Consider the following 26,998-nt stretch of genomic DNA (forward strand, 5'->3'; position numbering starts at 1 on the left):
ACACTGTTAGGGATATACACCCTAGCAGAACCTGCACGGCAGTCAGGCAGGCAGGCAAATATGTGAGACAAACGTTTTTGTAGCTTACACTCAGTAAAACAGATACACAGTGCTAGTTAAATAGTTTATTCCAGTAAGATTTTTAGCATAGTCAAACAGTCCATATATCATACACTAGTTCAGTCCGTCCGGGGATTAATCAGTTGCAAAGTCCAGTGTCGAAAAAGAGGTCATTAAACTTACAAATATCAGTTCAGTAATATATCTCTTCGCAGTAGAGATATGAAGAAGTAAAACCTCCTTTCTTCCTTCAGCAACAGCAGAGAACACGCAGTTATCACACCATCAATCCATCACCGTCAGCAAGCAATCCAGTAAGCCAGCAATCAATCAGGTTCTCTTGCTCCCTCTTATGGCAATTTACAGCCGCACCCAAAATTACATGCTTTGCAGTTAAAGTGACACACACTTAAACTCACTATTATAGTCTATATATATTATTTTACCCAAACTACGTTAGGTAACCTATGTTATTCCTAACAAACACCTTCTTACAAAACAGGAATGGAATTTGTGACTCTTTCGATGTTGCTGGATTTCAGTGCTCATTACAACCAGACAGTAGGGATAATAGTTTAGGGTGCTGAAAGTGATAAAACTACAGCAGAAGATTAAAGGTTTTCACTCCCTGCTTCAGTAATGCAATTTCCAGAGCAAATGGTGAAGTGCCTCATATTTAACAAGAATAAAAGACCGTCTAAAACCTCTTAGAGAAACAGAATAATTTTAGAAAGGTATCCTTTCAGGTTTTCTAATTTTAATTGCAATATATTTAACCATTTTTTAAAATTACTAAGTTCTTACCTTAGCTGTTTTGAAGCCTTATTTATCGCAGGGAACAATTTCAAGGATTCTGTAGGTGCAACTCAATAACCTAAAGAATGTCCATTATAAATGTTCAGAAGGGAATAGACAGGTTGATTAATTTCTATCCCTTTAGGTTGGAAATGATGCCCAGAAGCTGAAAGAATTCTATAGAAGTGAGCCTGCAGAAGACATTGAAGCTAAAAATGAGGCCTTGCTACAATCAGCTGATGCCCAGTGGCATATAGTTTTGAAGAAGATTATTTCCACTCAAAATATGGGTCATGACTTTTTAAATTTAGTAAAGATGGTGAGACAATTTCTGATGATTTATAGATATCGACTGTGTTTATTTTCCCACATTCTTTCTGAACTAAACCTGTATGTTTGGGATAAACAATAGTGAGTATAATTAGATATACCTTCTAAGGTAAAGCTAAGCAAGTCATTTAGGGTATATATTGAAATACCACATGGTAACCCCATCTGGAGTGGGATCATGTTATACATAATTCAAGGAGACAAATCTTCTCTCAAGCATCCTGTTTAACATTTGTACAGACACCAATGAAAGGTTGGACTTTTCTCTTTATTCCCAAATAATGTGTGGATTTTAAGAACCAAAGGTCCTGGGAGGAAGTATTAAAGCCCCATTATTTTTGCATGGTGGTTTTTAAAATCAGGCACTTCCTTTTCAGTAAAGAAAAAAAAGGGAGTCAGATGCATACATTTACACATACATTTAGTCTGACTTCTAGGAAAACATATAGAATTGCATGAGGTGGAGCTGAAAGGAATCTCTGCTCCTTCTTGATGCCATCATAAAGATGCCAAAATAGTTTGATTTCTGTCCCTGTCAGAAAAAAAATTATACATTCTGTCTGGAACAGGTGAATAACAATCTAATAATGAATGTGGAAAATGTTGTTCGAGTAACAGAATGCACTCTTGACATTCTGAATAAAGAAAAAGAAGAATTAACCGAGCTTTGGGCAGGATGGACACTTAATATGAATCAAGTGCAATCAATCAAGCAACAATGTGGAAAATTTAATGAGCAATTTAAAAATGTAAGTGAAATCTATATAACATTTATTCCTACTTTCTTTGGTAAAATGGAATTGCCACTTGCTTTAATTTTGTTTTGGGCAGATCAGAATGCCATGTCTGATTCTTCTGCACTATATTTAAGAGATTTGTAAGCATAAGAGCTGAGCTGTCTAGACATTTTTCCTAACAATAGTGAGTTTTTCAAAGAAAGAATTTCCTCTAGCAATTTTAGGGAAACATGAAGTCCCATTACAAAATCCTTCCTGGAGTGTACATGCAAATAAAACACGTAGTGTGATAATCAAAATACAAAGAATGTCCCAAACACCAGAGATGATCACAAGAGATCAAAGAGTCAACCACATAATCAAAGCTCTGCTCTTTGTTATGTGTGTCAGAATCAGGGGTGGGATTCTACCAGTTCGGACCAGTTCTATAGAACTGGTTGTTATGATTCTGCGCAGTTCGAAGAACCGGCAAATCGTGCCCCTGGCTGGTCCTGCCCCTCTCCACCCGCCCCACCCCTCCCCACCCAGTCAGTCCTTACCACGCATGAGCGACATTGCGTGCATGCCCGACATCTGTGTTCTCCCCGCCCAGTCACTGAAGGTATTTCTTTTTTTTTTCCCCTCATGATGATTAGCTGTTCCGATAATCAGCTGTGCTGGGATCCCCCTTGCTGTCTTACTGCTTCGCCCAGGAGGCTTCCCCAAGGCCCAGGAAGCAAAAAGGGGTGTGTGGAGGGTGTTCCGCTTTTTGATGCAAAAAAAAAAAGAAGAAGCCACGTCCACCCAGTAACATGGCCACACCCATCTAGCCACACCTACAGAACCAGTTGTTAAAAAAATTGAATCCCACCCCTGGTCAGAATGCATTTTGATAGCATAGTTCAGACACCCTTGCAAATAGCTTTATATCAAAAAATATGAGGCCTTGTTGATGGTATCTAATAATCATTTCCCCTGTAACTTCTAAATTCCTCTGGAATTTTGGAACAGCGTTTAATCCCTTACATTTTATTTGTTGATGTATTTAAGATAGCTTGGCAGATTTAAATGAACTCTCTTAAGTTAACAAATCTTATTCCAGCCTAATTTTTTTTGTAAGATAGTTCAGTAAAAGGGTTCTTAAAATGTCAGGATATATAGTATTGTGTCAGATGAAATGTAGATTTGGGAACTGAGAAAGATTAAAACAGCACCTACAAGCATCTTTTTCTCCTTTAGTTTTTGATGCTAATTTCAGTTCCATTTTGGATTCGGCTAGTAGCATTTAGCTGAAACTTTATTTTTAAACATTTATTGGCAATAATTCAATGTAGTTTTCATATCTTCTGGTCCACTCTAGTCCTCAAAAATAGCATGAATATAAAAGATATAATGGTAGGCACTATTCTAACATGTTTTATAGCATTTTTACTATACAACATACAAGCTTCACATTCCTTTTTTAAAAAAAAATTAAAACTGATCTTTTCATACTTCGGAAAAACTAAATTCTATAATTTGCATTTATAAATTGTTTTGTGGTGCATTATAGACAACACAACACTTAATTGTTCTTCAAGAGGGACTCAGATGTACTCTGGCACTTGATCTTGGAAGCAATCTTTCAGTACTTATGGAATTACAAAATAAGTTTAATGAAATTAAGCCACAGTTTCAGGTAAGAAAATAGGCTGAGAATGTTGAAAAATTGTGTGTTCTGTTTGTTTCTGTAGATACTGATAAAAATGCCTTTTACTTCTTTATAAATCCTAGGGTGATTCAAACATGCCATGCTGAATGAAAAATCATATATTTAAAACCATATTTGGCAGGATGTGTAGCAAAGTTTAGGAAGACATTCAGACTGAAATTAGTGCATTCACTTTTTCAGAACAAGGGAAAAGTAACAGTTCAAACAAATTCAACAGAGATTTGCTTGGCTTAAATGTAAATGTGCTTTCCTTTGAGATCTGATTTTTATTGTACCTAATTCATTAGCAACTCAATGCTGAGGTGGAATACACATTAAAATTATCAGAGCAGCTGAGTTTGAAAGGAGCTCCTGACATGGAAAAATCTGAGAAAATAAGTGTTCTCATTCATCTCCATGAGGAGATAAAGGAAATGATGGCAAAATATGATGAAGTTTTCAACAAGACAGTCAAATTCCACAAAGTCAGAGAGGAGGTAAGTGTGATTATCTTTATTTTCATGAACCATGTGATTTCACTGTCTCATGTGAAAGTTTATGTTTACTTTCTTTTTATAAATTATAAAATTTATAAATATTAAAGAAGCAATCATTGATTGGGCAAGAACTATGCTTATGAATTTGGGTGACCAAATTCTGTATTTAGAGTCAAAGTTGTCTTGAATTGAACCTGAATGAAGGTTCAATGTAGAAGGCTAGATGTTAATGAAACATATCTATAATTTTCCCAGCTTGAAGGTCTCATAAAATCAGGAGGACTGGAGATCCTACAAATGAAAGATATGCCAAGTGACACTTCCCATGCTAAGATCCACCTGACTAATGCTCAGGAGAAGCATGTACATATCAGGCACCTGTATAAATTGGCACTTTCACTTGGAATGGATATACTCTCAACCGTAAAACATCCTGTAAGTAAATACTAGAGCAAGTCTAGAATGGGGAAAATCAGCACTTTCACTTAGAAGGGATATACTCTCAATAGTAATACATGTTGTAAATAAAATCAGAGCAAATCCAAAATGGGGAAAAGGGAGCAATTATCCAGGACAAGCTATTTTCTTTCTTATATTGATAGTGGACTTTGAATTTACAACAGTGCCAGAAGTAAAACTGAACCTTTTGCCATCACACTTCCCCCCCCCCCCAACACACATTATGGAAGTATATTGAGCGACTATTAGTATTATTGTCTTCTTTATGTATCAGTTAATTGTATGCAACTTTCTTTGACACAAACGATGACTGGCTTTTGTGAACACTGTTAACTGGATCATAACAAAAAAGAAGACAGTATTGATAAAGGGGTTCACAAGTTGAGGTGATACCTAAGCCTTTTATTTGTTCTGGATATTCCACCACCACCCCAGCATAATGTACATAATTTTGAGTAAGGTTAAAGGCAAAACTTTCTTTTGTAATGTGAAATATCATTGACCAGTTTTAGCTTAGTCCATCAATTGCAATCTCTTTTAGGGCAATCCCACACTACCACTTAAGGGGCTTGTCTCTCCTGATACTCCAAGCCAACTCCAGAAATTCCAGTCTGCATTGCAGTGGGTTGTCAGTATACAATCCAGACTGAGAGTGGTCTGATAACCAGCCTGGACCACAGTCATTGCTAGACCTGATTGATTGTTCCCCGTATGTCTTGCAGGAAAGGCAAACTTTGCTGCCTGGCTCTAATATGGACGAGTGAGTGCCTTTTCCTGTTAGGGCTGTTCCTTTCTCACTAGTCACCATGACTTTGCTTTCCCAAATATTTGCCAACATGCATGCCTTCATTCTCCCTTTTCACATTATCTCCTTTGACATCAATATAAAACCTTTCCTTTTTTTCTTTTTTCTCTTTCTAAGAACAATAAAGTTCTGATGCTACAGTAATGAGAGCAATAGGAAAAAGTTATTACTATTCTTTGATGTTGTTCCATTATTCCTCTATAGTTCCATGGAAGGATTGATAGTTCAACTTCATAGAAATAAAGTAGTAACATTCCTATTATACTACTTAAAGGTGTTGAAATAAATTAAGGTAAGGGAAACTCTGCAGTACTATGGGCAGCGCTGATGCAGAAACATTGCATCAAAATGTCTCATGGACTTCCTACTTTACCCCATCTATTCTTGTCCACTCCTTAAAACTTTTGATCAAATATCTTCATTCTGAGAACGGAGATGGATGCTTTCACAACAGGAACATAGTGTTTGCCATTGTTGTCAACCAGGGATATTCTGACACAAAGCAGATCATTCTTTCCGGCTTTATTTAATTAATTGCATTTATTTGCTTTTTGAGCTTGATTGGTGACTGTTTCTGTTATATTTTATTGATCTGTTATGGGCTTATTTTATGTTTTCCCTTTGATTATTACTGCTTCTGCGCTGATCGTGTTATTCTTTTCTTACAATTTTGGGGAGATTGTCCCCCAAAAGTAGCTTCTTACGTTGTAAAAGATTAATAGATAAAATAAATCAACTTGATTGAAAAGAGTTTCAGAGTGATTTATCTGAATGCGCCTTAACACTAATCCGGGTCAGAGTATACAGCAACAGAACCTCTGTTCATCTACATTCCAAGAAACAGCACATTCTGTGAAATAAGTAGCTTTTTCCATGGTTTAAACCAAGCTTTATATCTTGCATATATGTTGACAGGTATAGAATTCAAATTTATATTTCAATATATCTTTGAAATATTAAGAGTTAGAATGAGAGTACCATGCTCTTGGAAAACAACAATTTACCAGATGATATTTTTCATTATTACTGTCCCTGTTTATAGACAATTGCTTGTTGTTTCAGCATAATTTATATATTTCGTTTCAGAATTCCTTTAATGTTTCTGTAAAGAACTTACAGCAACAACTGGATACCATGGAGTCTGACAGCATTAACTGGGACTCCAAAGCTGAAAAGTATGAAGAAGAGCTGTCACATGTCCTCCATTTCTGCATGACAAGGGACGAGATACATGAGGTGTAGTGAAAAGAAATCATTAAATGATTGCAACTGTTGTGTCCTTTGTCTTCTTGTTTTACTCTTCACTAATGTCATTGCATTCCATTTTGTTTAAGGTTTTTAAGGAAACTCTAATTCACAAACTGTTGCAGAGATAGTGGTGCCTCTGTAATTAAAGCCTTTGCAAGCATTTGAATTACTGAAGACTGCAAAGCAGAATTGCAGAGCAATACTTCACTTGAGTCAATCAGTATGTAAAGTAGATTAGCGGTAGGCTGCAGATTGAATTGCTACAGTTGTTTTTCTTCACCCATATGTAAAATGTCCTCTGCATCTAATAAAGCACAACAGTGCAATCTAAATGCTACCTCTCAAACATTGAACTCATCAGAAGCAGGAGCAGTGTTTCCCTTCCTTTGCCCTGAAGTCCATGTGAGTTCTGGAATGCATGTCAGATGAAAGGATGGAATTAAAAAAAATTTTTTTTTAAGTTTTAAGAATTAAAATTCTTATTGTGCGAATTGACAATTGCTAGTGCAATCTTGTACTCCACCAGTAAGGGGTATTCTAAAATAAATATTTTCTTTATTCTGAAATTTATGTTTTTCACAGTAGTTATGTTCAGAAGCACTCAAAATCACAATCCACACCCCACCCATAATTTTGAAATAATACATTCTGGTGTCTTGTTCTTATTTGAGTCAGTGACAATAGGATTAAAACGATGCCTGATTGAAACTCATCTGACATCCCTCAGCTCCTTTGTGCAACATAAATATAGCTATTACTTCCTGACAAATAGTTTAATGCACGGAAAGCTCCCCAGCATATTTAAATGGGTTGTCATTTCTTAATATGGTTGAATTCTTAATCTTAAGAATTATTGAAAGATTCTTATATTCTTAATATATGGTGGCTGAAAATCCATAAAACTGGTTTGGGCACTCTCCTAGTAGAAAAGTGCAACTGAGTATCATAAAATATTTCAAAATGTTCTCTTGATTTTAAAAATGGTTTCTCGTGATTCATGGTGAGCTATTATCCAAGAAATACCCATATGAAGTCCCATTGATGTAAGGAATTTGTTTCTCATTGTTTATTCTTTATACAGTGCTTGAAACATGTGCAGGTAAATCACCGTATGAATGGTGCAAAGCTCTTTACTTTTAAGAGAAAAGAAATTCAATCTTAAGTCTATGCAGATGCATTTATGTATTTTCCAGCTGTCTTAATTGTGTCCTCAACTGGCATCCTAGTTGATACTCTAGCGGTTACGTCTTGTTGATTAGCTTTTGTGTATTTAGCCTAGTGATTTGTACTCAGTAGGACAACAAGCAAGCATCCTTACCGTTCACTTTCCTGTCAATGCCACTTTCCTTGATGAACATGATTGCTCTGGTGTGCTCCAAATGAGCTGGGCTCATTTGGAATGTATTGTTTTGATTAGCAAATGTCACCTTAGCTCAAGTCCCCCGACTCCAAAACAGTCTCCAACTAGTAACTTCACTGCAGATCCCTCACTATACAGTCTGAAAGCATTTTTTTGGTAATCACACTTACTTTTCATAGCTTTGATATTCAATCCTGTACAGTACAGAAAAAGCCAATAAACTTGTCATGTAATTTCTATAGAAAGAATTTTATTTGTGGATTGCAGTTTAGCTCCGGTGAAGTGTGCAATTAAAAATAAACTGACATTTGATGAGATTTAGATAGTGCTTTCCTATTGTATAAATAGCAAGAACATCATGAAAAGCAGTGACATTATGTTGGCACGATAGTAATGTAATGCTTTTAAAGGCTAGAGGGCTCTATGCTAAGCGTAAAATTAATAGAAGTCCATTTAACTTAGCTTAATATCATTTAAAATGATATTTGGATAGTTTGCTGAAGGCAGTTCATCAACATTTATGTGATAATTATGTAATAGTATTTAATTTGATTGGATTATTTTGAAGACACAGATTATTTTAGAAAGCACAGAGCAAATCTGCTGATTAGCTCAGTTCAGTTTCATCTGTTTTCAAATGAAAAACACGTTTAAATGGGGACAATATGAAACACATTATCTTCAAAGTAGTACTCAGATAAAACAAACCAATTTCTCCCTTCATTTTTGCCCAATGAAAGCAATGGTTGACAGTGCCCTCCAAAGTCAACTTACTCCTTGGTGTAACAGTCTGTGTTACTTCCTTGTGAGTAGCCAGAGATTCATATTTGTAGGTGGCCAACATTTAAAGGTTGGAGCGTACTGATTATACTAGATTTTAAAACTAATTTGTTGTCCAAAAACATCAACCAACCTAACTTTTATATATGGTTCACATATTCAAAACAACCCTGAAATCCATTTTTAAAATTGAGTTGACAATGAGTAGTGAGTATTGAATGGATTTTTCCATTTTAAAACAAATGAAACTGGACTGAAATGAATTAGACTTATTCTATGTTTTTTAAAAGGAAGATAATAACATATTCCAATGTTGGTGTAATGATAACACAAATCATTATCCTACCAAGGAAAAAATTATACGTCCACCAAAATGGGCAGAACAAGCTACTGTATATCAACATGGAGCAAACCCCATACTTACTTGCATTGACAATGTTTCCTAATTGGATAATTAAATGTCAGCAAATAAAACAATCAAACTCAGAGAGTACCAAGAACTCCACAGTTTAACCCTGAGCTCTATTTATTCCTTTTTATTGGAAGATAAATTTATTAATGTTTAGCCAGGGTGTAATAAAAACTAACAAAGGAGAACAACCTGCCTCAGGAAAAAAATGGTCTTCTTCACTAGAGATTTTTAAGCAGAAGCTGGACAACCATATGTCAGAAATAATATAATTATATAATATAAATGTAATCTGAATGTTATAATATTATATTGAATTATACTAGACAAGTTCCCTGTACTAAAATACTGTGTCTCTAATTTAATTATATAAACTGCTATATTGAATTATATAAACTATATAAACAACTTAAACAGGAAAATAAATTATTTATAGAGTTTTTAAGTACAAGAATCTAAGCAAAATACCCCTGTCATTTTACAACTCCATGCTTACTTCAGCAGAGATTAGGCCCATATTTCAAAACCAATTTCAGGCTTGTAGGACATTTTAATGCCATTCTGGATATATGATAGCATGCAATCATAAATCAAAGTTTACATTTCTGTCTGGTCTCCAACTTGCATCAATTCTACATCACAATCACTGCAACGTAGTCTTGTTCAGAACTTGCCATGACAGCATTTTAAAATAACACTTTGAACCAACCCTTTTCTCTACCACCACCACCCCCTTCCTTCCTTCCTTCCATTCCAGAAGTGCTACAGCACGGTGTGCAAATATATTGGGCATAAGTGTTTTTAAATTACATACGGCATTTGTGATGTTTCAGGGCATGTCTTCCAACAATCAACTTACACAAATGTGAAAAAAAACCTACATTAAAGGGATTCCTTGAAAGCCTTCATCTTGGGAAAAAAAGAGAAGTAGTATCTTCCGTTTTCTTGTAAAATGTGAAAAACGGTTTATTAAAACAGAGTCCTCATAGACTGTTCATTGTTATTTTCTTTTTCTCGCATGACAAATTGCAATAATTGTTATACATTATTCTTTGCATTGTTCCTTACCCGTGGTAAGAGACAATGGCTTTCTAAGATCAAGGCTAATTAAAATAACCTTTTAATAATATGTGGAGTATTTTGTAGTCAACTCAAACACCCAGTTGCCTGCTGCCTTATGCAATCTTTACTGTCACACTTTCATATGTTTTTCCTCAGTGAATCAAATATACTGATGAAGCTGCTATAGTTTCATAAACACTATGGTGTTATTATACTTAATATTAGTGGCTTTCTCAGAAATGTCTTACTGAATTCAGTTGGTGTCTATTTCAAGTGCTCATCCTTAAAGCAAGACTGCAGTATTAGCTGCATGTGAAGATTTTTTTTACCTTGAATCTGATTGATTGGTGATTATGTTTTTTAGTCCTAGTGACAACATAGATTTTCTCCATCATGAGTCTTGGATTTCTCCTTCTCCTAATATGTTTCTGCACTTCTTTCATCTTTGAAATTTAGAATGATATTTATCTATCATCTATGTATCTACCTACCTACCTATCTTCCAACCATAACATATGATTTAGTAGTTTGATCTATACTGCTCCTAATGTAAATGAATTTTGTCTATCAATAAGTAGCAGCATTATTCCTAATTATTGAAAGCTAATCAGTATTAAGGCATAATGTAAGAAGTTTAATGCTGTGGGTTGAAATTTGTCACTGTTTTCCATTTACAAGGAGAAAAGTAAGAACAACTGAATTCTGTTGACATCCTTTTCTGAAACAATGAATTTCTATTTTATGTACTTTCTACTGAAACAGAAAAAAGAAGTTTAAAATCTTTAACAAGTACACTGACAACCTGTTAAAACGATTTTTTTTTCTTTGCTGATTTGTGGTTCTATGTAAGGATTTCCTGTCCTCAAGCAAAGAATCATGATTTCACGTTTTAAATAGAAAAAGAATATTTGCCAAATGGAAAATAAATTTCTGGCTGACTCTGGGGTCCTATAAGAGAAATTTGCAACTACAGTACTTCAGCTGATGATAAATGGATTGTGGGTTATTATATATTTTCACATAAATCGAGAACCTTACTTCAAAGTAAAAGACATTTTAAAGTTGAAAATGAATGGCAATGCTCAAACAAGTCTCAAACATGTACTCCTTGTAAAGAATCTTTATTCTGGAACAAAGTAGAAAGAACATACATTGAGCATTTATTAAGAATGTTTTTCCAGCCAATCAATGTCATCTACAATTATTACTTAAATTCCCTAAAGTTAATGGATAAACCCAATTGTTGCTGTCTTCCAAAAGTTAAATTGTTCATATACCCATTAAACAGATAATAAATCTGGAATTCTATTTTTCTTTTACTATGAGTATTATACTCATAATAGTAACTGCAATATTTACAACAGAACAAAGACAGAAATAGCAAATATGGTACAATTTAAGTACCATTCCTACCATTTCATATGCTTTACATTTATAAAATCATAGATATACAGTATATAAAGGAAAAGGAAAGAAGAAATAAATTACATAAAAATATAATGCTATAGCAAACAGCTCAATAATATTTGCCCACGTAGAAAATAAATAATTTGAATATTGACCGAACAGACTTACGGTTGCAAGTTGAATATAAATTTGTAATTCCAATGTTGCAGAATAGTTATTAGAACATGAAGACCCCCATATAACAAAATATAACAAAAGAACTGTACATCCAGTGAGTGCCATACCAACATTTAGAAATGTAACATCCAAGCCCGTTTTTTTCCTCTCAGGCAGACAATATTAAGCAACAATATAGAAAGACTGCAGAGCACATACATATACAAGTTTGCTTCTCTGTAATGGGGAGATGAATTGGGAGAATCAGATTCTCTGACAGCTGTTATTGTATTGTCTAGTTCCCACAATTCCCTCTGGCCTAAAATGGGGATTGATTGACAAGCATGCCTTAGTCCTGTCTTCTTGGCTCTTGCTTCGGGACACAGCTGCAATGTTGTCGGGTTTTTATTTTTTTTTGTTTAACATGTTCTTTCTTCCTCTACACTTTTATCTGGTGCACACCATTCATATCCACTTTTGTTTTCTGATTTTTGTTTACTAATTTGAGTAGCCTTTTGACAAAATCTTGTGATGTCACCACTGTTTTCTATTTCAGTAGCATAAATGCTTACCTCCCCAATCATGACTGGCCCAGGCTCTTTCTCAGCTCTTCCAGCAGCAAAAATAAATGTCAGCTTAGGAAAGCTCTCATAGATGCAAATCAATATCATAACAATGATAATAATTTAAAGATGTCCTTTAAAAATCCTTTAAAAAAAGTGACTTTCCATTTTAACATATCTGGTAGAAAACTGGAAACCAAGGATTTAGTTTCTTCCTTTAAATTTGTGGTTCTCAACCTGTGATCCGCATTCCCCTGGAGGGCCACGATGTTATTACACGAGGTCCACGAAGGCTTGAGGAAATGTTTAAATCTTGAGTTAAGTCTTGGGGTTGTGTGGCCACAAAAGGTATTTAAAGGGGGTCCATGGTGAAGAAAAGGTTGAGAACCCCCACAACTGTGTAACACATTGTTTTTGAGATGATATAGAGCAGCATAATTTTGCTGTAACTGCCAATGTTTAAGAGGCAATTAATTTCATTCTAAATACCCCTATGAAACTCATATGGGTATTACATTTGAGGGCCTGCAGCTTAATCTCACAGGATACTAAATGAGAACTAACCTCTGTCTTGTTATGTTTCAGAAACTAGAGCTGAAATTGCCTGGCTTAAAAAAAAAAAAGCCGGGAGAGGGGACATGTTTATATTTTAAAACTCTTCTTTTGATGGAAAGAGAGGGATGTAGAGAAGATACATTCCATAGGCTGTTTGCAGAAGGGGTGTAAATCTTATGGAGTGATCCCATCTCTGGTAATCGCTGGATGCTTATTGTGCTTAGTCCTTCCTTGTTCTTATGGCAGACATGAGGTTTTGTGCAAACAGAGAATTTGTGTTTCCAAGCAATGAGTCATGGCGAAAAGCAGATGTGAGCTGCATTGTCTTACCAACAATGCTTAACTTTTCCAGTGCCTCCTCCGTGTAGCAGAGGATGGCAGGACTCTGTGAAGAGATCCTAACAGAGAATTATCATGTTGACAGAGACTGTGGTGGATAGGTGAGAAAGTCACAGTTTTCTCTTTGGAGAGAAAAAGGGATGGCATTTATGTTTTGGAGCAAAATAGACATGGCAAGAGGCACTTCTTGCTGGAAATAGATGAGCTCCAATTGGCTAAAAAAAACCTCTGTATTTATCTCTTGGCTTTCAGTCCCATGTGGGCAGCCTCACAGAAAACTAAAATATCTATTACCACTCAGGAAAAGTTTCAGAATAGCCAGCTAAAGCAATGCTTCATTTAAATTGTTATGTCAGCAACTGGAGTGATGGTAAGGCTGACCAATTAGAAAATATGTATATACAAACTATTGTTCTGATGGCACCCAAGGAGAATGGTAGGCTGCTTTCATAGTAGGACATTCTGGCAAATGGAACAACTTCACAAGGGAAGATTCATTGCATTCGTACTGCCAGCATTTGTACAGAAAAGTCACATATACATACTATACAATTTTTATTTTTAAATTTCTGTTTATGTATCTTACACACTCTACCCTTTATCAAGCAGTAATATGACCAAAAACAATCACACAATCCCAAAGGGCAGTTTTCATAAAGGTGTCGATTTGCATTATTTATTTCCATGTGATTTATTTCACTAGTTTTATCACAGAAGTTAACTTGCAAATGTTGCATCATGTTTAACGATTTAGGATTTACATAATATACCCACACATTACAAAATACCAGAAATCCATGCAGTAAATGGTTTAGAATTCAGGCTCAATCATTGACTTAAGCAGCATTTATCTCTGTAAAGGTACTATATGTCTGTATATATTTATTACTGTCAAAAACGGGTTTTAAAATGAAGTTATTTCTTTTTCAGGTCAGAGAATCCTTTAAAGATCTCAGAAAGAAATTCAACAACATGAAATTCAACTATAGCAAGAAAACAGAAAAAGCACGAAATCTGAAGACTCTAAGAATTCAAATTCAGCAAATGGAAGTTTTTTCTGAAAAATATCAGGTCATATTTATAGCAAGGCACAGAATGCATGCATGAGGTTTATTCTGAATGCCCACAGATGTCTGGAGTAATCTGTCAAACGTTTCTTCCATTTGCAGCTGATGTAATAGAACACCAAAGGTCACATCATTTTCTTTTAATATTTGACTTAGGATAGGTTGTGCATTTTTAAAGCTAGAAACCAACTCTACTTTCTTAGTCTGCTTTTCTTTTTCATAATACATCATCATTATTGTAATTGCTATTGCCATAAACATATTTTCACATGAACAAACATTAAAATGCCTGGAAAAAAATCTACCAAACACGTGTAAGGTCTCATCTGCCAAGATGATTGACGATGCCTTGCAGCAATGCCCTGGCTTTGTCTTCACTCGGTATTATAAAAAATGGGATTCCATGGACTGTTACAAATACATACTGAAATGGTGCAGTTTCTTTTATTCCCTTTGGTCTCCAGTAATTTTGCTAATATTGCTAATATTACACAGCATAAACATGGATCTTAAGCGTAAACATTTAATAACATGGTTCTTAAATTCTTCTTATGTTCTTTGGAACAGGTACTGAGAAACAAGTTAGAGAATCTGAAGAAGAAAGTTTTAGATTCTCTATCAAGTCAACCAAGTGACAGAGCCGAATTTATTTCTGCAGAAGTCAATGGATTAGAGAAACAGCTGACTGAATTTGGGAAGATTATGGAAGATTACAAGAAAAATTTGGAACTGATGGAACATTTGCAAGAGATGATGGAAGAGGTATAAAAAAAATCAAATGTCCTTTGTAGTTTAGTTTACTTTACTTTATTGTCATTGCACCTTGTACAACAAAATCAAACACCATCTTCAGTGCACATCATGACCATGACCATGAAAATAAACACAAACACACATCCTTCACCCTTCACACATTGAACCAGACTAGCTAGGATAAGGTACCAGCTCTGAGATTTAGGAAACAAATGTAGATTCCATAGGTTTGTCATCTATCAGCTCATAGATTTAATTTGCAAAAAAGGTGTTTAAATGAATGTAGTCATTCACTGTTTAAAGACTAGTTGCTTTGTACTTTACTTAAATGTGCAGACTAGCCTGTTTACTATGTATGTTTTCCTGAACAAATTTAGAATAGTAAAGTAATTCTAGGCAAAGAAATATGAAACCCACAAATTCCCATTCCATTTTCCTTTACTTAAAATGTATATTTGGACACAGAAAATGCTATTAGAATACAAATGAGGAAAAATATTAGAATGTATTTCTTACTGAATAATATGGGAAATGAAGCTGTCAATATACCATACATACAGTAGTTGGTTGTGCAACTTGGTAACCCCATCCTGGTGAACTGATAGTTGGATTATCAGAGCATCTGGCATTCAAGTATTGCTGAGAAATGCCAGTTAGCTCTGCAATACAGTTATAATAGGGCTGTGGGCAAAAGGTACATCTGGTACTAAAACCTGGTTGAACAGTGTTTCCATATTGGAAATCTACCCAGGTAGATTTCAGCCTCAAGGGCTGGGTAACACTTTTACCATGAGAGTTAATCAGTGAGCAGAATCAATGCCATCAAGTAGTGGGATTTGAATGCCTATATATTAGATTGAGGCATAGGAGTGCTGTTGGGTTGAATTGGGCCAGGAGTTCAGGACTCCTATGGCAACTATGAGCTTGTCTCAAGAAATCTTGGACCTGACGGATATAGGTGGATATATGTTAGACTTTGCTATCACTTTGGAACAGTTGTTACATGATCTGGATATGAAAAGTATGACCGTCATCCTTTTCTCATGGTCAAATCTCTTCCTGATCCAGATGTAATTAACAGAAGCCAGCAAATCTCCTTTGCTGTATTGGGTTGTAATGCAATACTGTACCTTAGATTAAGAATAGAAGTAGTAGCAGTAAAAGCAACTAAGGGAAATCAACTCTTATAACTATGTTATTATTTATTTATTCATTTAAACAACGTATATAGCCACCCATCTCACAAACAAACAAAAATAATATTATGTATAAAATTAAGGAGTAACATGCAGATCTAGAATAATAGTAATTGAAATAGTAATGATAATCATCATCTTTATTGTATTGTTATGTTATATTTTATGTTATATAATAATGTTATGTTATGTTAAATTCTTACATTAGACAAAGAATTGGAGAAAATCACAAAGAACCAAGTTCTGAAAAATGAAGTTGAAAGATTATGGCATAAACTGGCCATAGTCTTCTCAATGATTATCAGCACACTGGGTGCCAGATCAAAAAATCTTTTGAACAACATTTAGAAAATCTGTGTATTGACAATATTTTCATCCATCAATTACAATTTTTCTTGGATTCACAAATATACTGCCAACACATTATGACATTGAGATGATACGAACTCAATGAGCTTGAAGACCAACATCAGCTAAAGAACTGGCAGCTGTGGCTTTACACTGTGTGTATATAATAATGATACACTCTAATGGAATATATCTACAATACACATATAATACACATACACACACAGTATATATACTATATCCATCTAACCATCCACTCACCCATCCATCCATCCATCCATCCATCCATCCATCCATCCATCCATCCATCCATCCATCCATCCATCCATCTATCTATCTATCTATCTATCTATCTATCTATCTATCTATCTATCTATCTATCTATCTATCTATCTATCTATCCCCTCTATATTTACAAGTGAAGGAAACCTACCTAAACATTTGATTAAAGTGCTAGCCTTGCATAAGAGAATCCCAATCTGAAGTTTATGCTCAGCCATAATATATCTGTTTTTACTATGTTTGTGACATGGTGTGGAAATTTGTTACCTTAAGAACAGTTTTATCCCAAATGAGCCTGACTTTCCCGCAAGGTTATCAAGAGAGGGTGTTAAATAGACTCTGGGCCAAATCATGGGCCTTTCTTGTAGCTTCAGCTATATGAAATGCACTGCCTCTGGAGATAATTGGTCCATTTGCTTCTGAAAACTTTTCTTCTTAGACTGGGCTATAACTGCTTATTCAGATTGCTATTATAAGAGATAGATTGGTGGATTGATTACTCTTAGGCATAGTATCTTTTTTTAAAGGAAATAATTATTTTTTTACACTCCATAACCATACTTCTGAAATGACATCTGAAGCAATTCTATCTGACTCATATTTTAGTAATAAATTGGTACCATTCCCAGTGCAGAATAGCATGACTGACCACTTCCTGCTGAGCACCTGAAATTATTCTCATTTATAGTGAATGGTTGATACAAATGTTGACAATTTTGTACATATTGTATGGATATCGTGCAACTTAGAATGTTGACAGTTATTAAAGCAGCCACTTCTTTTCTCCTTCAATATATCTGAAAGGCAGGGTGGAGGGATGCACTCATGAAATTAATATAAGATTTTCAGGATATTAATATAAGATTGTCAGGATTTAGACAAATGTTCTTTGTAACAGTCTTCAAGTAGTAGTCCAACAGATTGGGTAGGGTCTGAGATAGGTGAAAGTTGTCCTACAGCAATAAGGGAATGAAGATTTAATGTACTTGATTGCGCAGTGTTTTGACTGATTGACTGACTGACTGACTGATTGATTGATTGATTGGATTATGTGCCATCAAGTTGTTGATTCTTATATCAATAGTTTTTCAATGTTTTACAGAATGATTTTCTTGGGAAAAAACACCATTATTTGATGTATTGGAATTTTAATTCCCTTTCTCTTACATAGTGTCAATTTTGGTGTGAAGAGGCAAGTGCAACAGTACTTAGGGTTGGAAGATACTCAACAGAGTGCAAGACAAGGGAAGCAGTAGAAATACTCTACAAGCAATTCAAGAAGTTTGTTGATCCTGTGATCCCTCAGCAAGAGGAAAGAATCCAGCGGCTTACTAATCTTGCTAAAGACTTATATGGTAAAAACTTACAACTTAAAAATATGTTGCATACACTTTGAATATTGAGTTACTATTATTCCAAGATACTATAGATGAATATTAGTTTATTTTAAAAAATGCAGGCAATCTTTGGAGGATTCTGTAAAGATTAATACTAAAGTGGAGAGCCATAAAAATGCTTGCCATGGATTTCAAAATCTGTGATCTGGTTTTTGAAACAGATACTTCTGAAAACAGTTCCAGAGTGCAGTATCCCAAGACAAGGGAATATGCAGGATATTGACAATTTAGCTGGTCAATGAGCATACGTCCGTCCCTCTTTTTTGTGTGGAAAAAGATTAGAGATTTTTTTACTGCAGGATTATTGCAGACTATGGGTAGGCTTATAATTTTCTGCCCTCCTTTCAGCATTTGAAGTCAACAAAAGTAAAACTAGTAGTGGCATAGAAGTCCTAATAATTTCTACTAAAGAAAGTTTGCCAAATATTACATTTATGACTTTTCCCCCATCTATGTCATACTTGTGTCCTGGCTTTCTGATACCTTCATACAATCACTAGCACTGAGAAAAAAGATCAATTTATATGTATATCTATTAATTACACACACACACACACACACACACACACACACACACACACACACACACACACATATATATATATATATATATATATATATATATATATATATATATATATGGATCTTTGGTTATTCGGGTTTTTCCCGCGTAAGATTCAAAGTATCTAGGCAACGTTTCGGCGAGGTCCCACTCGCCATCTTCAGGCTGGTGCTTTCGGCTTAGTGCCAGTGCAAGCTTGGATCTTGAATCTTACGCGGGAGAAAACCCGAATAACCAAAGATCCACATACAAATACCCGCGAGAACCTCAGAAAACATATATATATATATATACAGTATATAGATAGACATAGAGATATAGATTACCAGAAGAAAACACACACCAACCGCTACCTCAATGCCCAATCCCACCACCACCCAGCACAGATAAACTCCGTGGCCAAAACACTAATTGCTAGAACCAAACGCCTGGCAGACAAGAGACACATAAAGACTGAACTATGCACCCTGACTAAAGTACTGACAGCCAACGGCTTCCACAAAAGCAAAATCACTGGCTTGATCCACAAAAACACACTGAGACATAATGGAGACCTAGAAGATGAACAGACCTATGGAACAGCTGTCCTGCCCTACATAAGAGGTACTACAGACAAAATCAGTAAGATACTACACAGGCATCACATCAAGACTGCCTTCAAAACAGACAGAAAAATAGCAGCCATCCTTAGAAACCCCAAAGATAAAATTGACCTGGAAAACCAAGGCATATATGAAGTCCCCTGTGCATCATGCCTGGCCACATACATTGGACAGACCAATAGAAGAATAAGTACCCGCCTGGATGAACACAAAAATGCAATAAAAAAACTGGAACACACTTCCTCACTAGTCCAATACATGAAAGCCACAGGTCATAGCATCAACTTCAATGGCACCAAAACCCTAGCCACTATAGAAAACCCCAGCCACAGAATTATCAGAGAAGCCATAGAGATTGAAAAAAGACCTGAAAGCATGAATAGAAGAGATGATTCCACCAGACTGTCAATTATTTGGAAGCCTGCACTCACAAACAAAAAAAATCTCCACACCACAAGCCAGGCAAACACCTGGGCACAAACAGATCCCCCCTGATACCTCCAGCTCAAACACACCCCAACCAGGCACCCAGATGAAACCTAGCTTCCTAACAAATGATAGCCGTCCATTTACTCGGAGCCAAGCTGCACTAAAAGCCTCCAATACAGGAACACAATGTTGCCAGCCAATCAAGACACACACAAAAAGCCACAAAACAGACAGAAGATATTAGAAACACCAATCAAGCAGAACACAGCAAACTCCAAGACCAATAAACACAGACCAAGACTCCCAACCAATCAGGATGAAGAAAAAACCATTCTGGCACAGCAGTAGGCTAGCCCCAAATTTAAAACTGAAACAACTGTAAAAGTCTGACTCACAGACGAACACAATACAGAAGCCTGATGATGGCAGATGAGATTCTGCCGAAACGTTGCTACAACTTTAAAAGCACAACTTTTAACATTAGGCCAAAGTGCTATATCAAGTGCTTCTATTGGACTAGAAGCCTCCAGAATCTAGTTCATGTACATAGAAGCTCATGGTAACTTTGGGCTAATCTCCCCTCTCAGCCAAATGTGCCTTGTAGGATTGTTGGAAAAGTTGGAAATGGGAATAATCTATACCCAGCCTTGAGTTCCATACAAAAGGCAGGATATAAATGTAATAAATACGTTTATTTAAAAAGTAGTTCCTGTTTCATTGTATCTTAATTATCTGGAAGAAAGCTTCACTGAACCTATTGCTGGGACTTATTTCTAAGTAATCATGCAAAAAGGGTTCCGGGACCTGGGAAAGAGTTGCAAATTTTCTGGGATCCAGTCAAATTATCAGCTTTTTATTCACATTGTTGTGGATAACACAGATGTCCTATCATTCCTTTTTGTAAACTACAGGTAATGAAGAAGGAAAGAAGTATATTGAAAAAATAACAGCAAAACACAAAGAAGTTCTTGATTCTGTCAGTGAATTGTGTAGCTCCTTGATAGAACTTGAAGACAAACTTGGGGTAAGATTTTCTTCCTATAGGAAAAATATAATTTTACAGCGGAATCTATTAACTTTTTATGCCATTAAAATATGCAGGACAGAGATTTAAAGGTAGTGAGAAAGTGAGCCAGCTAGTGAATACTAAAGACATAAATATTCAGGGTATGCAGAAGGGTGCTTCCAGGGGATACTTCCAAGACAATAGCTGAGGATCCTTTGGTGTCAGTGGATTTCTAAACACATGACACAGGATTCTATCCATACACTGGATTCTAATATGAAGAGTCCAGTGGTGGGAGTCAAAAAAATTTACTGGGCAATTATGTGGGCATGGCTTGGTGGGCGTGGCAGGGAAAGGATACTGTGGAAAATTGTTTATACTTTGCTTCTACTTTTGGATTTGTTTCACAGGAAGATTCATTAAAGGAGAAATCACAAAATTCTAATAAATTTGACGATGAGCTAAGAACAGAACAAGACAGTCAGAAACAGAAGATAGATAAAGACGATATAAAAGAAAAAAACTATGAGCTGAAGAAACAGGTTTGTACTTTTTTCCCAAGTAAATGTTGTGTAAATCAAGCTAAGGGGTGATATTAGGGAATTAATTCAAGCATGAAAATTCTTAAAAGAAAAATCATTTGCTTGGAAAATGTATCATTAGTGAAACATTTCCCACACTGAATTATTTGCTTTCTTATCAGTTAAGTGAATCCATTTATGTCATAAGCTTGTGTACTTTTGAGAAGGCTTTTTAACATTATCTGAAAGCCCATTTATAACTAAGATGGAAAGCACTGTTATTTCATTCAGCACGGAAAAGGTAACATTAAGCAAGATAGATGGTGTTGCTTTCCAGAGGGAGGAAAAGTCAGGTTAATCTTTCTCAGGAAATCCAGCAGAGTCTCGTGGAAGCATAAAGACTAATTAAAGATTAATATACTTATTATATATACCATTTCTTGATTCATGAAGGATAGATATGTCTGAGGAGTATTATATTTGTGTATATAATGTTGGAAAGTAGGATCAGGGATAGGGAAATATATAAGAAAAGTTGGAAGACAACGGTCACTTCTAGACAACCAATATTTTTGTCTCTCAGAGTTGTTACATGCTGGCCAGCAACTATCTCTTTTGACAGCCTTTTCAGACCTCTACTTAAACGCCCCTCTCTCAATCTTCAAAAAATGAAAGAGCTCATCATGATTGCAGATTTCAGCATTAATGCTGAAATTTTGCTTTTGGTCTTTTCATAGAATATGAATTCATAGAATAACAGAGTCAGGCCAGTATGAGCGAATTCCAGGAGGTGGGAGGCAGGACAAATGAAATAACTCCCTGACAACATAAGGGAGGACAACATTATCATTTGTGAGGTGGCCTTCTCTGCCTTAAAATTGCATGTCCCCCTCTGCAGATATAGGGTACCACTGACACAGAATATATCAGGGTTACTTGCAATTCCAAGACCTAGTTAAGTCTGTTGGAGGCAGTCTGATTTGTGTTACTATGTAAGTGCTCCTAAGAAGGGGAATCTAATCAGATCAAGGATTTTATCTGATGATTCATGATCTATGACTACAAACTTTGTTGTTTGTATTTACACTGAAAGCTTATGCATTGGAGACAAATTCCTTGTGTGAATTTGGCCAATAAAGAATATTCCTATTCCTATTAGTGAAATAATTTTCTAACATTAAAACAGAAAGAAGAGCTTATGGGAAGAAGTATATGAGAAGAATAAATAATATTTAACAGGTAGTTACCTACATTCTATCTGATAGTAGAGAGCAAGCATTCCATGCCTGGGTAGAATGGCAGAGGAAAGGCTCTGAGATCAGCAAAGAATAAGAGGGAAAGACAAAGAGAGATAACATTTAGAGAACCAATTTTGTCTGGTGGTTAAGGCACCAATCTAGAAACTGTCAGTTATGACTTCTAGTCCCTCCTTATCATGAAAGTTGGCTGGATGACTTCGTGTCAGCATTCTCTTTCAGTCCACAACTTCAGGCTCAGATGACAAGCCAGTCAGTCAATTCCTGTTGCAAACAATAAATCAACAGTTGATGTGGGAAAAAAGGACTCTGCACTTGCTGAAAAATGTAAAAAAAAAAAGAGGAGGAGAGGAAAGAGAGAGGGAGGAGAGGAGGGGAGAGGAAGAAGGAGATGGAGAGAGAGAGGAAGAGAGGGATATATATATACTGTATATATATATATATATATATATATATATATATATATATATATATATATATATATATATATATATATATATATACACACACACACACACACACACACACACACACACACACAATATATATATATATATATGTTTGTTTTCTTATATATACACACACACACACACACACACACATATATGTGAAGCTCTGAGAAGCACAGAGCTGAAGACACAAGCCTGAAGATGATGAATGAGACTTCATCGAAACGTTGCCTAGATACTTCCAATCTTACGCGGGAGAAAACCCGAATAACCAAAGATCCACATACAAATACCCGCGAGAACCTCAGAATATATATATATATATTGCCACAACAATTGGTACAAAAGGAAGTATGGTCATCTCACAAACTATAATCCACACATCCAATTAAATCAAGTGTCATCCATCAAAGCTCATACTATAATCTTCCATAGCAAAAATATTATTATCTTCAATACGGTTTCAAAAGAACAGTACTCACATCCAATATAAGGCCCTCAAGAAAATGTTTTGAGTTATGAATGGCTTAAGGAAGGATAGCAAATATAAAAGTTTTTCCCCCATAATAACTAGTATAAAGTGTAACTTAAATTGGCAGTATATAATGGTATCCTACTTATTTAGAAAATAATGCTTCAGCCATTTTTTTTTTATATCCACAACCAGGTTTTCAAAAATTATCCTGTGAAAGCCTAGGATTTGAATAATGCACCACATTTTTTCATGTACTCAGTTACTAAAATTATTAAAGTTTCTGGAGTGGGGCAGAAATTCTTAAACATGTAATGTTTAAGCATTGCCACTGCCTCTCACCTATAAACTCTAAGAAAGTTTTCTTTCTTGCCTCTGCTTTTAGAACAGAGGTGAGCATAAAGTATATTAAGATCCCTAGACAGATCTCTGAATGTTTTCTACTAGGGGAAATCATAGTTTAAACAGGAAAATGTTCCTCAGCTAAAAGTTTAATGTGTTTTAAAGGAAAGGAAACCAACAATTTTGAATTATTGATGAATAGCTGGATTTGCATAACTTCCTGGGAGCAACAAATATCAAACATAGGAGTAAAAGAGCTTTACTCTTTACTCTTGATTTTAAAAAAAATGTAGTTAGGTTGGCATCCAATGTCCTACACTAGCCAAGCTGGTGCATTGAAAAATAAAATATCTTTTCAATCCTGAATATCTGTAGAAACTGAGCTCCATAATATACCACAAATCCCATTTATTATTAAGGCAAATAGCTAGCTGTAAAAGTATCCTTCATGATAATAACATTCAAGCTAGTGGCCATCTCAATAACTATCTTTTCCAGAATCTGTTATAAACGCAGATCACTGGGGGGACACAAAGTTATGGGAGAAACAGAATATTTTCCTTCTCAGTATAATATTTTTGTTATCATAGTGCGAATAGAAACATTAGATGTTACTTCAGTATTACTTTTCTCTCTTCATTGCATTCAGTAAAAGTAATCTACATTTACATAATTAGCTCAATAAATTAAAAAGCACAATAAATACTTTTTTCAGGGATGCAAACTTAAAAAACATTGCTACGATTGCAATAAAAATACATTTCTGAAAAATAGAAAAAACTCCAGTAATTTCTATGTTTGCTCAGAATGATATTACTCTCCTTGTCAAAGATTATTTTAAATTGGATTAAATAGGCCTTCTGACAGATCTTTAAAATTGAATATATGAAAGAAATATGTAGGTAAAATAAGTTTTTATAAACATTATTTAAAATATCTTTTGCATTTCCTCTTCTCCTCCCTTTCCTTCCCCCCCTTCCTTCCCTTCCCCCTTCCCTTCCCTTCCCCTCCCTCTTTCCTTCCCTTTCCTTCCCTTTCTTTCCCTTCCCTTCCCTTCCTTTCCTTCCCTCCCCCTCCTTCTTTTGCTTTTAAGGAAGAGAAGAACTTGGCTGAGACATCAATTATCTGCCCAGCTGTTGAGGATTCTATTTCACAGGACCCAGAGCTGTCTTTTGCTGCCAAGGAGGAAAGCTTTCACACTGAGCTCCTGGCAGAAGATGCACTCTCTGGGGAGGAATATGAGTGTATATCTCCTGATGATATCTCATTGCCTCCACTTTCCGAGACCCCAGAATCCAACCTTCTGCATTCGGAAACAGAACTAGAAGAACCACATAGCAGTAGCTCCCGTAGTGTGCATGTCAGCTCTTACACTGTGCAAATGCCAATAAGTTCTGGCAGTAAAACAATGGAAGATGATTCCAATCCCTTAACCTCTATTGCTTCTGCTGATGTGCCTGGCCACAGAAAGGAATGCATATCAGAGCAGCTAGGAAGTTTTTCTTCTCCTACCCTAAGCAGCCATTCCAAGGGCAAGATAGAATCTCCATTTGCTCATAGTTCTCCTGAAATACCCGCAACTTCCCCTGTTTCCTCTACGTTCAAGACAAAGGCTTTCTATTGCATGAGGAGTGAAGTGCACAAGACCCATTTGCAATGCCCTGAGGTTCCCAGTCGCATGAGAGAAGCCCAGAGCAAATTGCATGATGGAAATAACTTTACTAAAAACGAGGCTAGGCTGCATGCTTCATCCAATGCATTTTCAGGTCTCTTTCAATCAGACTCCACCAGAAACTGTCAGAGGCAGATGGCTACTGGAGAAGAGATTAAAAGTATATCTGAAAAGAACAGCAAGGTCAGCCTCTCTGGACAGGCACCTCACTTCTCCAAGCTTCTGTCTAATGTAACTGTCATGGAAGGTGCTCCGGTGACTTTGGAAGTAGAAGTAACAGGATTCCCAGAACCTACATTGACCTGGTGGGTAGCTTACAATGAAAAAACCTAAATATAAATAGGCTAATCCAGCAAACACAAACCTGAAAATCAGATAGTCTCACAGCATTCACATCACATTTCCACATAATTCCATTCCCACAGTGTTTACACAATATTAGCGCTTACTGTCAGGTTTTGGATTCAAAATAATTCATGCACCTTCAGTCTATATGTTTTAAATAGAATTTGAAGATGCGTGAAGTTAAAACATTTCTACTTAGCAATAGAACATTCCAGCTATTAAACATTACAACTCCTTTTATAAGAATTGAATTCTTAGAAATTCCTCTGTGTTTGAAGTTTAGCTTTATTGTAGCTACAGAAACAGAGTAGAGAAGAAATACCAATACTAGATTACCTCATTTCTAGCCACCAATCCACATTCAAACTGGACCTGTAAGCCCATAGATGTAAGCCCCTAGCTTGTGAAATTTGCCAGAGAATGTCTTTATAAGATTCACATTTATACTTCGGTAGCATTCATAATTAAGAGACAATTGGCTTCAAGTATTTTATCTATTTGCTTTGAAAATGATAGTCCAAAAGTCCTTTTGTTTCTGCAGATCCTTTCCATATAAAGGTGGGAGAACCAACAGGGTATAATTGGCCAACTAACAAGAGGATAAAACAAGGTTTATAATATTGAAGGATAATGAAAAACTTTCCTGGGAGTATTTATGGGAGAAAAATATACACTAAATAAAGCTGGTCTCCAGCGCACAGAAAATTTGATTTTAAATCCCTAAGTTGGCAAACAATAATTAAATTGCATTTATCTTTTGTGTGTAATTACAGCACATTCGTATTTACTGCTATTTCTGGCTATAAATCTAAATCCAGAAAGGTTAAGAATTTATATAATAAAGGGCCCTAGGGAATGAAAAGAATCCCAGTCAAGCTTTGATTTTAAACAGGAAGAGTTTAAAGCAGAAAAAAAGGTCCACGTTGCAAATTAAGCTTAGAAAAGTAATGAGTCAAGCTGTAAAATGAGTTGAACCTCCAATCATCACCTCTTCCATGGTGCCCGGATTATAAAGCTGGTAATCCAAAAAAATTCCTCATGAGCAGAGTTTCAAAGGAGTTCTTCTTA

General features: G+C 35.6%; 1 protein-coding gene across 2 annotated transcripts in view; it reads left to right on the top strand.

Annotated features, from left to right (window-relative positions):
• CCDC141 (coiled-coil domain containing 141) overlaps window positions 1-26,998 on the top strand; it is a 127,590-nt gene that overhangs the window by 82,319 nt on the left and 18,273 nt on the right. For both annotated transcript variants that reach the window (XM_026668060.2, XM_087949666.1), the window contains 12 exons: window positions 1,001-1,174; window positions 1,755-1,934; window positions 3,454-3,579; window positions 3,900-4,088; window positions 4,344-4,523; window positions 6,439-6,588; window positions 14,162-14,302; window positions 14,866-15,060; window positions 18,049-18,232; window positions 20,779-20,891; window positions 21,284-21,415; window positions 25,007-25,890. In XM_026668060.2, the coding sequence (XP_026523845.2) occupies window positions 1,001-1,174; window positions 1,755-1,934; window positions 3,454-3,579; window positions 3,900-4,088; window positions 4,344-4,523; window positions 6,439-6,588; window positions 14,162-14,302; window positions 14,866-15,060; window positions 18,049-18,232; window positions 20,779-20,891; window positions 21,284-21,415; window positions 25,007-25,890 (2,648 nt within the window). The remainder of the gene's footprint in view (window positions 1-1,000; window positions 1,175-1,754; window positions 1,935-3,453; window positions 3,580-3,899; window positions 4,089-4,343; window positions 4,524-6,438; window positions 6,589-14,161; window positions 14,303-14,865; window positions 15,061-18,048; window positions 18,233-20,778; window positions 20,892-21,283; window positions 21,416-25,006; window positions 25,891-26,998) is intronic.

This window comes from Notechis scutatus, chromosome 1, assembly GCF_049901735.1.
Source record: "Notechis scutatus isolate UNSWTSFEM ecotype Mainland chromosome 1, rNotScu1.2, whole genome shotgun sequence".
Lineage (NCBI taxonomy): Eukaryota > Metazoa > Chordata > Lepidosauria > Squamata > Elapidae > Notechis > Notechis scutatus.